The following is a 13,600-nucleotide window of genomic DNA, read 5'->3' as shown; positions in this document are numbered from 1 at the left end:
GAAGCGGCATTCAGAATGACACCCGTGAGCGCCAACAGCTCCCGTGCCCGTCAAAGCAACGCCTCTGGTTTCAGTGCAAGCCAGACCAGCCAGCCAGAGCACTCTCCCAATACCCTTCTTCCCGCTCTCTCCCAACAGCTAGGACTCGTCCCCCTTCCACACGGCCAGTGAGTAGGGAAGAGAGCCCCTAGTCGCTACCGACATGGGCAAATACGATTTCTGCTTTAGATTGTTACTCATGCATCGGAAGATGGTAAACAAACAGTAAATGAACTTAGCTGTCCAAATCTATCCGATTCCAAAGTAATATGGCTGGCAATAAAATATATGCGGTGCTAGTTAAACACACAGGAACGCCACACTCCCAACTGAAAGAATAAAATTCGGTGCAACTTCGTCATCATCATACGCTATTATATACAGGAGCGATCATGCTCATCGTGAAACCTGTGGGAAATGACTTCATGTGCATTTGGTTTGTAACTGGTTGGTTTGTAACTGTAGGGAACTTATCAGTCTGCCCCCTTGTTGTCTCCCTCGGACACCAAATGTTCATATTATAGTCAATGAACGCAGCTTCAAATGAAGAAACCATTAAAGACTAGTCATAACTTTGTACAATGCCGATTTTGTTTTCGTAATAAAACGCATGACTAAAAAGTCAAGCCCACTGCTCTTGAGCTGCGCACTCGATGAACTCTGGAATTCGACACATTTTCTTTTTCACAGGTGCGCCTACAGGAACAGAGATCGCCCTCAGAACGTTCATAAGAGTCTCCAGGGTGCAGGAGTTTTCGTTGTGTGTGCTGGCAAAAGTATGATCAGCCAGAACCCTTCGACGAGCGGATTGAAATGCTGCAGTTCACGTCGTGAGAGACCCTCGCTCCGATAACAGCAGCGAAAGCTCGACGATGTTTTGAGCGTGGCGTAAACGTCGCCACGCGTAACGTTTTCGTTTGCGTTTACGCGTGGCGTAAACGTATATGGCTGCTCGTAGACGCAGCTGTCGTGAGTGCCTTACATACTTTAGTAATCAGAGGTTCCAAGGTTAAGCGATACTGTGTTATTTTGTTTATATACTGCCAACTTTCTCTTCGCATTCCGGGCATGCGTGATTACACGAAGAAAAATCAAGAAGTTTGCAACACAAATAAAAATCAACAAGAAACATTAGGGCGACATGTAGCCATGAAAGATTGTGGGTAATACCTATAATTTTAAAAATTAAAGCGTTTAAGCAAAACGTCCACAAAAAAGACATTCACATCGTGAACCATAGAAGCACGCCAATTGAACACACAAACAAAATAAACGAACTGATGGCACAAAGAATAACGCGCTTCGTTACAAAGATTTCGAGGCAGATACGAAGAGTTCGACCGAAGACATATTAACAATTTCTTGTTTTAAGGTCTTCTGCCCCGCTATAGTTCTGAGGAAGAACGAGAGGCAATAATTGTTAAATTTAGTCAGTGGCATCACAATTCTTTTGTATGCGCACCTCTTGTTTCCCTTCATTGATTAAATTTGACGTATGTGTCGTATATCATTTTTGTTTTATTGCTAACGATACTAAGCAACCTTTATAGACAATGTAGGCAACGCTGAAATTCCAGTGTTGAGAGGTGAGTTCGCGTTCAGAGATCAGTGACAGAAGCTCGTCTATTGTAGACATTATAAATAAATATTTTCTTTAGATTTACATGCTTTCAATGTAATTCATGTCGTTCTTTCTCTGTGGATCCCACACAGCCCCGGCAGATTCGAGCAGTGGCCTAACAGGCGTCGTGTATAGGCAGCGAGTTTAGTGGTACTGGTGCAGTGGTTCAGGCGTTCAAGCAATTATAGCCTTCTAAGCGACGCCAGAACGACATGTTAAACATGAGCAATCCTTGTTAGCTTCGTGCGAATAGCTACACGCAGATATCTGAGGTTGTGAACCCGCTCATTTACTGCATTATTGATTTTATAAGTACAAACTAACGGCTCGAACATTCGCATTACTCCGCTAATGATTCGCAGGTGACCAGCCACGCGATTACGAACATATGCAATTTTGTGTCAGGTGTTACCTGTGCGTGTTCTGCAGGAAGTAGCATGTCTTCTTCTTCGAGTCTTTATTCCCCCGCGTGTGCACGTAACCACGTACCATGCGCGCGTGTTAACAGCTTTGTCACGGGCGCTCGACACAATATACAGCACCAAGCCAAAAAAGCCGCATTTGGAAAATGGAACACTGTTCTAGCGACGCAGTCACCAAATGTGAGTAAAACCTTATATGCTCACACAAAGGAAAGAACCATAAATCTAAGTATTACTGTGACTCGGCTATTGTGTTGTGGGTTAGGGAAACAAGGTGACAAGTTCCTGTTTGCATTGTGTTTGGTGAAGTTCCGAAAGCAAAGTAAAGTTACAAAAAACAATTATTTACTTATTAGCATGCACCCAAGCGCAGCCACACGGCCACAAAAGAACAGCTATACAGCTTTCCCACAAAGATCGTAATTGAAAACGTAGTTGGCATAGCGACTGCTCTGCCAAGCGGAGGTGCCTATATTCGATCCCCAGACCAGAAGCAGTGCTTCTCCAAGTACGAAGTTTCTTTGGAAGCACTGAAGCTTTCGCACAGCTATGCTCGAGTGGAAACTAATGTGCAAATGCTCCCTTACTCCTGTTGCTACATAAGACGTTCCAGATCCCGCGAAGCGGGAACAAGTCATTGTCCTCAGTGCGCCTTGAATTCAAAGTGCACAAATTGTACTTAGCAGCAGGTTCACAGAACGAGTACTGTGGGCCGCCTAAGACACAACCTGACCCTCAAAGTTGCGCGCACGCGGCACCCGGACAAGCGAACAAAGACGCCCTAATTAAAGGTGTTTTAGACCCACTCGCATTTTATGATCATCTTCTAGACCAAAAGCCACAAAAGCGGCAGTGGTGTATGAACGGCTGCAGAATAACAGAAAGTGGAAAGGGATCTGAAGTACCAAAAATCTTTTGGAGAGTTGAGGCAGTTACTTTTGAAGCGTACAGTGCTGGCACAGTACGATGAGACCAAACCCCTAGAAGACAGTTTTGGGCGACAGGCACATTAAGCTTTTGCATCGCGTAGATTTGGTGCATCAGAGCGCAGTCATTATCATCTGGATCGATTCCTAGCGATTGGCGCGTAGCTAAAATAATACCCATATTCAAATCTGGTGACCACTCTAATCCCCTCAACTATCGTCCAATATCCTTAACTAGCTCCATATCTAAGCTAATGGAACATGTTGTTTACACTAATATTATCAGCTATATTGAGCACCACATCATATTCAAATACCAGCATGGATTTCGAAGGGGTTTTTCATGTGACACTCAACTTTCCGGCTTCACTCACGACCTCTTTTCATCAGTGGATGCAGGCAAACAAGTCGATGCGCTATTCCTTGACTTCTCTAAGGCATTTGACCGGGTCCCCCATCACAGACTTTTGCTCAAACTAACCCACTTGAACATTCATTCCGATGTTATTGCCTGGGTTAAAGCTTTTCTTGCATGTCGATCTCAGTTCATTTCTGTCAATAATCATCTTTCGTCCTCCTCACCCGTTTCGTCCGGTGTTCCCCAGGGAAGCGTTTTGGGACCTTTACTTTTTCTAATCTTCATAAATGACTTACCCGCCTGCGTATCATCCAAAATCAGATTATACGCTGATGACTGTGTTATATACCGTAGCATTTCTAACGACTCTGACCGCCAATCTTTGCAAACTGATTTAGATTCCATTAGTAACTGGTGTTCTTCTTGGTTAATGACCCTTAATTCCTCTAGCCGCCGCGGTGGCTCAGCGGTTATGGTGCTCGGCTGCTGACCCGAAAGACGCGGATTCGATCCCGGCTGCGGCGGCTGGAATTTCTTTGGAGGAGAAATTCTAGAGGCCCGTGTACTGTGCGATGTCAGTGCACGTTAAAGAACCCCAGGTGGTCGAAATTTCCGGAGCCCTTCACTACGGCGTCTCTCATAGCCTCAGTCGCTTTGGGACGTTAAACCCCATAAACCAAACCAAACCTTAATTCCTCTAAAACTAAACTTGTCTCTTTCACTCGCAAGTCTTGCCGCATTCCGACATCTTACACTCTCCTTAATAACCCGGTTGAACTTTCTACTTCCTACAAGTATTTGGGACTACACCTTCTGTCCAATTTAACATGGAATTACCATATTAGCCATATTCTTGCAGCTGCTAACCGCTCTCTGGGTCTTCTAAAACGTAACCTTAAACAAGCGCCTTTTCACCTAAAAAAACTAGCATACGTTACCTTAATACCGCCTAAAATCGAGTATGCGTCGGCCATCTGGGACCCGGATCAAGCGTACCTTATAGATGACTTGGAATCTTTGCAAAACCGTGCCGTTAGATTCATCTTTTCTGATTATTCTCGTCATACTAGCGTCACCGCACTAAAGGCTAGCGCCGAACTTGATACGTTATCACATCGCCGCAAACTATCACGCTTGACCCTTTTCCATAAACTTTACCATCATGTTCTGCTCCATAACGATTTTTTTCAATCACCTGAATCTTTTTTTCCACGTCGCGACCACCCGCTGAAAGTTAGACGCATATCATGCCACACTTCTTTTGCTAACTCTTTCGTACCACGTACTATAGTCGACTGGAATAATCTACCATCACACATCGCTTCTGGAAGGGATCTTAACAAGTTTCACGACCTTCTAACCCAAATGTCTGTTTAGCTTTACTAATTGATTGTACCACTTGCTGCATTGAGCTGTTTTATTATTTTGTTTTGTTCCTGCGATTGTTATTGCCTCTAAAACGCTATCTGTTCTTTTTTTCGTGTAAATTACAATGTATACTACAGGTTTTTGTTTGTTTCTTCTTTTGTTTTCTACATGTGCTCTTTGTATTTATGTTTTGCACCTTGGTGCTTGCTCATTCTTATTTTGCGTTGTGTGTCATTGCTCCCCCCTATGTAATACCCTCGATTGAGGGCCTTTAGGGGTTTATTGAATAAATAAATAAAATAAATAAATTACTCTCAACTTGACCGTGCAGTTCTGGCTGTGGTATTTACAGGAGAGGCAACGACGCAAAGTGACTTTTGTGACCGACGATGAGCCGCTGTTTGGCATTCTGGAGCCGCAAAAGCAGGGCAGCAGATACACTCTCCCATTCTAGCTCAATGGTGCCTGAAACTCACAGTACGTACATGCTTGTGACCTGAGGTGTTGAGCCCATAGAGTTAATACAGCCAACTCTAGAGGGAAAGCTGCCCATTGAGCCCATGCATTCCAGTGGGCAATGCATGAACGCAGCCATCACACAACGGTTTGCGTGTGTTGCCAGCTGTTTTGTCACTTTCTAAATCTGGGCAAAGAACGGAGTTGGAACCTGGCAACGTAGTTCGTGGGAAGATGGCGGTATGCAGAGTAGCTCTCGACTGCTCTAAACTGCTGTAAACAACGGCAAAATCGTCGCGTTTGGATCGTTTTCAATGGTGTGCAGTGTCGCATACCGACTGTAATTTCATATAGGTGGCTTGTGACTTCTGAATTGTTATTTGAAGGCTAGTACCGCGATTGTGACGCGCTGGAGTGTATTTCGTCTGTAGAGCGCACGGGATTTTGCATGTTGTCTGTTGTCGAGTGCAAATGCACGTCGGAAATTTGCTTTGGCCCCAAAAGGGCGAACACAATTCGCAAAGGAAACGAATGCCCAAGGTAAATGGAGCAACTGCTCTGCCTGGTTTGTTTTGAATGTTCAGCGTTTTGTTATATTAAATGTCGAAGGTTTGTTAAAGTACCGCGGGCCTCTCGCGTTTATTTTTTTATCTTTCTCCTTCGCCGAGGAAGACGGTGCCGTGTCTTTTCGGGCGCGAGACGAGCTCATAATGGGATTTTTCGTACGCAGCAACGCTCAGAGCTTCATCACGAACGAGTGAAACAAGGTGGAGGCAGAAATGCATGAAACGCCATGTACCGCCCGAGAAACCTTCGTTTCATTTCCAGCATTGTGCGCATTAAATTTTGGGTGCTTGGTTGGTTGTTGTGGTGAGTTTTTGTTATTATTTTGTTGTTTATGACTGCTTTTGCTTCTAATGTGTGACACTGCTTTTTTGCTGACATATTTTTTATTCCTCTGTTTGGTTTCAAAACCTATTTATGAGAAGCTAGTGCCGCAAGTACTTTATACGCACGGGATAAGAAGGGTCCTGCGATTACATGTATGCTGTCTTGTTTACATGCCGATTTACGGCCACTGGCTGTGTTCGGAGCAATAATGCGCTGTCAGATGCTTGAGCTGAGGATCATAAGTGTGCCTCTTTTCCGTAAAATAAACAGTTGGTAGACTGACCATGTCCTTCTTGTGCCGTTGTCGTTGCGCGGCCGTTCATTTCAACAATGTTACCTTAATTACCGCATGCATTAGTGATGAAAATCGTAATAAAACGCATTTAAGCAAGAACACCTGCATCCTTTATAAGTATCGCCAATGTGTTCTCTGTCAAGCAGATTGAGGCAATGGCGTTAAGAAAGTCTAATGCCGTGAAAAAGTAAGCCGCTGCAAGGTTCATTCGCTTGGTGTCAACCGCCTTTAAAGAGAGTTCCAAGAGCGGGAGATTTTCATTCACACGCTTTACAGTACACAGTTGTCGTGAAATGTGCATATGTATCTCTTCCCACGTTTACTCGGAAATGATGCAAAGTGCCCGATCCTTTTGGAGCTTTTGCCACGCATCAACGCACCAAGGTGGCATCGCGGTGAACGAGAGCGCGAGTGACTCCTTGTCGTATGCAGCTCCTTGAATTAAGTGCCTTGAAATCAAGTTCGAAAGCAGAAGTTTAAAACCGAAACTCCGAGAGCGTTTATTCAGTTCACTTGTGAACATGTTTGCAATCGTCCGATATTAAAAGAAATGACCACAATCAGTATGCTAAAGATTGCAAAATGTGTTTAAAACATTGAAAATACGCGTAAAAGTGACTTATAATTATTATCTCTGCCGCAGTTTTCCGAATTCAAACTCAAACTTCACCTATCCTTGACTCTGCGAGAAAAAACTATGCTGGCCACAATAGTGTGTTGTAAGATGGCGTTCAAGATGGCGACCTACATGCGTGGACCGCTTTGCGAGCTACGCTTTACCCCCCTGGTTGAGCAGGGAAGCGACATCAGAGCGCAGATACCCTCAGTATCTTGCCCCGATGACCAAACAGTACAGAGGAACCCTACGCTCCTGGAAACATTCTGGCAACCAGTTTAAGGCCAAAGTTCCACAAGCTGCTCTACTACGAATAACTTAACTTAGCATAGTGATGAGTTTATTTTTAATAGCTACTTTTTAAAGACGCGGTATTGCTCAAGACTTTGAAATTACCGAACAAGATGCGTGCACCACAATTTTTTGTCCACTTTTTCGTTGTCGCGTGGATAGCTTCTTCAACTTGAAATTGCGTTTGTAAGCATGAGATAAAAAGTAAAAGGAACACTTGAACATCATGAAACCTTACAAGTAGCATAGAAGCAATCTTGGCGCATGTTACTGCGCACTGTGTGAACTAAAACAGGCAGCCCTAAAAATAATCTCGTCATGCATCATTCAAAAAGCTTTTGTTCTGTGTGGAAACCGTTTAAGTGCGTATACTAAACGGCTTTTAAAAAGTTTTGGGTTCTTTTTTAGCCATTCTTTCGCGGTCTACTTTTTTACCTCATCGTTATAGGTAGCTGCCGCCTTTGACGTCATGAACGGTAGCTGGCAAGCGACGTCACTGGCTGGTTCATTCATAAAACGCCATGATCACCAGAGACAAACAGCTCGAAAAGAAAGGGATGGGAAAAGAGCCGGTACAAAATAAGACCATGGGGCGGCCCTGTGCGCCTTACCGACGTACTGGAGTGCCGGTCTTCGTACGTCGCTTCCCGCCGCATTGGACGCAATGCAGGCCAGTTCCTGGAGCTCGTCTCCTTCCCTGGCGTCGTGAAGGGTCACCGTGGAGCCGTTCACGTCCACGCGGTGTCTCAGGGGCGGCGGAACGCTCCATCTCACCGATGGCGTCGGACTGCCCTCCTTGGCCTCGCACGTTACGCGAACGAGGTCGCCGGTGCGGAAGCGCACTTCGGCCGGGGAAAGACGCAGCTGGGGGGCCACTGATGCCACTGCAGAGTCCCACAAGTGGACCGCTACTGCAGACAGCAAAACTCTTCGATGCACCAACTCTAACAACGGCGAGGGTGCGAAGCCTCCGACCGCTGACTACCGGCTTTAATTATCGAGTGGCTTCCGGTTTGAGAGCCTTATTCTTGCCCGAGAGTAGGTGCAGGGCATTGCTAGAATATTTAAACTAGAAAAATAAATGAAACGCTCATATTAATATTTTCATGTCGCAGTGATAACAAGCGCGGATAAAGGTGGACAAAACATTCTGCACAAAAACCGATAATTGTACCAACTCTGGGAAGCCGGTGGTATTTCCAACGCCAAACAGAATGTCAGTATCGCGTGGCGCTGCTTGTAACTAAATCATAGCTTTAATCAGTTCAGCTAGTCTGCATTTTGTGCCTAAATAAAGGATGTCCAAAGAGTAAACAGGCTTGTTGCTTTTCTCCTCATACTTCATTTTAAAACTAGAGGCATTTCTAAATATCAGACGTGGCTTCCAGCCCACGGACAAGTATCATTGGACACACTAAATTTTACGATTACAGTGGTTTCCAGAGCTTGTTTGTCAGCTCAAAACCATTCAGCCACAGAAAGAAATGTACATTATCTGCAAAATTGAGCAAACTACAGCGGTTATGGTGAATCGTATGTCTGAGTCTGAGCACTGCATTTATTTCGCTAATTAGAGCATCCTCCTCACTCGCCTTTTATTTCCAGCGATACGGGAGAGCTGGAAACTCCGATGTCGTTCGAAGCGCTGCACAAATACGTCCCTTCGTCTTCAGGTGACACCCTGCTGATGTGGAGGGGAAACTGGAAGCTTCCACTGCAGAAAATTGGGAATAAAAAGTTTCTCCATGTAAAAAAAAAAAAAATGTTTCCTATCGCCAGTGGCGATGCAGCATTCATGTTTGAAATTTTCAACGACGCTTCAAGCATTTTCAGGCTCTTTTTTGTATAGAAGAGAACCTTAAATGGCTCGTTTTCGCCAACTAGAACAACTGAGCTGCATCAACCTCCAAGAAAAGTTCCAACTGAAAATTTTTTGCCCGGCCTACATGCAGTGGCACTACATCACATAGTTTATCAAAAAACTTTCGATGCAATCACAATCAATTGCGTCTTCAAACATTAAAACTTATAAAACGCTCTTTTCGTAATTATTCATGACCGTGTAAGGTATAAGTCAAGAGCATCTTCGCACAGGGCTGACGCAACTTTACGCGTGGTTTTCAACCCGTGACTACAGGCTGGAGCAACAGTCTGGGGGCAAGTACAGTTGGTTTCCCACTCGAAGGGAAGGGAAGGGCAAAATGGAGCTCCCGTCATCAGTAATGAAGAAATACTGCCCAGTACGTTTTTGCTCTAAAGCGCCATCCTGTTTAAATTCTGCATAGCATGGTTCTAACGACCATTCGGCCCCTTTGGAGCGGTTTCCTAGTGAGATGATCCTCCTGAGATTACTGCGACACTTCTAACTGCGAGCTGCACAGAAAACCAGTTAATACTGTTTCTTTAGTCGGGAAATGTTATTATAAACACGTTAGGAAAAAGCGCCGTAGTTTGGTATGGTTTGTTTTGCGGGTTTTAACGTCCCCAAAGCGACTCCGGATAATTTCTACCCCCTGGGCTTCTTAAATACGCACTGACATCGCACAGTACAGAGGACACCAGTTGTATGTGCGTCTACTAACCGCGATGCGAGTGCCAGCCAGGTGTGTGTGTGTGCGCGCGCGCGCGTGCGTGCGTGCGTGTGCGTGTGCGTGTGTGCGTGTGCGTGTGCGTGTGTGTGTGTGTGTGTGTGTGTGTGTGCGTGCGTGCGTGTGCGTGTGCGTGTGTGCGTGTGCGTGTGCGTGTGCGTGCGTGTGTGTGTGTGTGTGTGTGTGTGTGTGTGTGTGTGTGTGTGTGTGTGTGTGTGTGTGTGTGTGTGTGTGTGTGTGTGTGTGTGTGTGTGTGTGTGTGTGTCAGCAGGCCAGGGCCACGTCACCACCGGCCGACCTCTCAACCTTTTCCTCATTAAAATTCCTTTCTCTCTACGCCTCCATGCAATTGTGACCGCCGCAGCCGGGATCAAACCGGGTAGCAGCCGACCACCACAACCACTAAAGCATCGCTGCGACCTGCCCGTAGGTTCGGGACGCAAATTATTGTAGCGTGCTTCATTATTTAAGCATACAATTTCTGATGAAGAATGGAAAAAATCACGAAATAGTAGCGAGTATGAAACTTGCATACCCTCATTACGTCATTCATTTATGTTGACGGCAACAAAATTATACCAATGGTTACAGCAGCTGAGGTAAAAAATTAATTGCGTCACTTTTCCGCCTCATAATGTTTTAGTCGGTCACACAAAGGCAATCTTGAAATACTTACCAGCGATGCTTTCGAACGTCTAAATGCCTAATGACACAATTTAATGAAGTTCGCAGTTCGACTGGCTACCCTATCGTTCTTTTCAACATCTATCGCATCGATTTCCTGTACAATCCCAAATTCCTTTTAAAAACCATTCAGCAGTTTTTGTCGCATTATTGCACGAGTTCTGGATGATACCTGACTGCTACTTATGAAGCGGAAACGCACCAGTGGCCCCCAATAAAAGCCAAATGCACTAATTGTTTCTGCCACTGTCTCGGCTTTAAAGGGATGGAGGCACAAAATTTTTGATTGGCATATTATTTGTTTCAAACGTTGCGTATTGCCCCACGACGCGTGATATAGGCTGCGGAATTCATATATGCGCGCTAAATAATCATTGCATTATTTATATTGAGCGATTTTGGTCTTGGTTTCTGAGCACTGAGGTGTGCTAGACGTCGCTTTCAGGTTGTGTTGTGTTGTGTTCAGTTCTGTTGTGTTGGGTTTAATGGCACATAGGCAACTCAGGCCATCATGCGCCAAACTCAAGGTAATGGAAAAGTTTTCTGTGGCTATTAATGAAAACATGGAATGTCATCGGTGGTGCAAAGTGGTCACTATCAGGGAAAACTGGTCACATGGGCCTCAAAATATGTGACGCACAGATTACTGCGTCCTCTTCTCACGTACACATGCTGTTCATTGCAGCGCCTTTCAAAATCATGAGCCGGCAAACTTGGTCGGTACTGCGACATGCTGAGAAACGCCACGCCAGCGAGGGACGACACCGAGTCCTGAAGCCCAGCGGCTCGCTTCGACTTGTTTACGCAGTGCGATAACACTGCAATAATCGCCGGAGAATGCGAGCGCCAGCCTGAGGAACGCTTCAGAGCCAGGTTGTTGACACCGCATAGGACCTGCGCTTCTGACTCGTTGTAACTGCTTATTCCGATGTGTCCAGTGATTGAATTTAAATTGGTTTATCTAGCAGCATATCTGCCGCCTGCGAGGGGGGGGATGGGGGGGGGGTAGGGGCTGGAGGGCTCGAGCGCCCCCTCCCCCCAAAAAAAAATCTTTCTCGGAACGTTTCCCGGAATCTTTCCCGGAACCCGCTCTTCGCCAAGCCCACGGATTTGCGGGAGAGGGGCACACGTCTACGGGACGGCCACAACGAGACTGTCCAGACGTCGATCTGCGACAGTGCCCGGGGAATAATTTGGTGTTTATTGGTTCTGACTCTCTCGTGCATTGGTAATTCCTGTTAAACCTGTGCTTGTAATAGAGGCTGTTTACTTGCAGGCTTTAAATCGTTTTTGAGAACCTTTTGTATTAGTGCTACTTCCTCTGTACGGTCTTTTGCTGTATAAACTTCTTCTTTTTCCTTGTTAACACTGACTCCCGCCCTTTCTCTGGCTTGAACCGGCGAAAGCAGGGCGAAAAGGGAGAACTCATCAAGGGGTGAGCGATAACGGACAGGAAAGAGCCATGTACTGTACATTGTTTACCAGGTACAAAAGTTCGCACCGCTCGGGCCTGACTGTTCAGGCAGGCTCAGTTAGAATTATACTACGTGCGAGCGACCGTTGGTAGTATTTGCAATAATATGCTATAGATATAAAGCTGCGTGCGTGTCCGTGTTCTCTCGCCAACTAGGCCGCCGCACTACGACTGCAGTTTCGCCGCACTCGCCATCTCCGACAAAACTCAACGTAAATCACATTCGGACCGTATTCCTGGCATGTTGCCCCTCTTTTTGGTAGACAACTAAGTTGCCACATTCTTTACTGCCCCTTACAGCAAAGCCGCGTGTGTTCTCACGCGAACTGAAGTCCCTATTGGGCCGCCGCGGTGGCTCAGCGGTTACGGTGCTCGGCTGCTGACCCGAAAGACGCGGGTTCGATCCCGGCCGCGGCGGCTGGAATTTCTTTGGAGGAGAAATTCTAGAGGCCCGTGTACTGTGCGATGTCAGTGCACGTTAAAGAACCCCAGGTGGTCGAAATTTCCGGAGCCTTCCACTACGGCGTCTCTCATAGCCTCAGTCGCTTTGGGACGTTAAACCCCATAAACCAAACCAAACCAAGTCCCTATTGAGAACTAGGCCGCTGCCCTACGACTGCAATTTGCCCGCCCTCACCGTCTGCGGCAAAACACAACGCAGATCACATTCGAGCGCATTACTGGCACGTTTCCCCTCTTCTCATAAAAGCTCATTTGCTACATTTTATACTGCCCCTTACAGCAAAGCCGCGGCTCCGCAAAGTCCGCCGTTCCAGTGCATACACCCGCGTCGCCGGAGCGCCTTAGGAAGAACATGGCGGACGACGCGAGCCACAGGGGAAACGGCGTTAGGAGAGGAGGGACAAGGACAAGGTTTCCCTCTGCGCTGTTCTCCTCTTCTGCGCTCGCACGGAGCGCGGGAGATTCAAACATCGCGCTTTCAATCGGTGATTGCGCCACTGTTCTAGCCAAAATCGAAAAAGTAGCTTCACAGACGTAATCACCAACGACACTACTTGAGATCCCTAGAAGGTTAGCAGATTCAAAAATCGGCCCAGTATCCCTTTAAGGACTCCGTGTCGCAGAAAAGCCGGTGTCGTCGGCGGCGTTGGTCGTGAGCGAAAAATCCCAGAAGCATTAACAAAACCAAGTGGGAAATTGGTTGAGTTAGGGAATTGAACCAGGGCCTCCGGATTGCGAGACAAGCACGCTAACCACTCCGCCACGCCAGCTCGATGGTTTTGAATGAATAAAGGCGCGTCTAGTGAATACGGTGTTGTCTTAGAAGGGTGCTTTAGAGATATGTACTGTCGCGATCACAATATTGCGGGGCGTGAGAATGCGTGGCAAAACTCCGTCCTGCGCCACCTAACGACGCATTCCCACTCGTTCTTTCTTCGCAGGCACCTCTGTACCCTCACTCCTATGTTTCGCACGGCGGACTAAGATCGGAACCGGCGCCAGGTGCCGCTTCGATATCCGGCTAGCGTATACCCCAGCCGCTGAGAAGTGCAAAACAGATTGTTGCCGCCTTTCGCGGAGCAGTGACATTGCGTAAAGTTGAGGCGACC

At 46.4% G+C, this 13,600-nt stretch overlaps 1 protein-coding gene across 1 annotated transcript in view; it reads right to left on the bottom strand.

Moving 5' to 3' along the window:
- Window positions 1-13,600, bottom strand: part of LOC149356843 (hemicentin-2-like) — a 107,528-nt gene that overhangs the window by 44,830 nt on the left and 49,098 nt on the right. Inside the window, exon 4 of the mRNA XM_089575376.1 lies at window positions 7,895-8,167. Coding sequence (XP_089431502.1) covers window positions 7,895-8,167 — 273 coding nt within the window. The remainder of the gene's footprint in view (window positions 1-7,894; window positions 8,168-13,600) is intronic.

The sequence above is a fragment of the Amblyomma mixtum genome, chromosome 3 (genome assembly GCF_055824585.1).
Source record: "Amblyomma mixtum isolate Tamu chromosome 3, ASM5582458v1, whole genome shotgun sequence".
NCBI classification, from domain to species: Eukaryota; Metazoa; Arthropoda; class Arachnida; order Ixodida; family Ixodidae; genus Amblyomma; species Amblyomma mixtum.
This window is presented reverse-complemented; position numbering and strand designations above follow the sequence as displayed.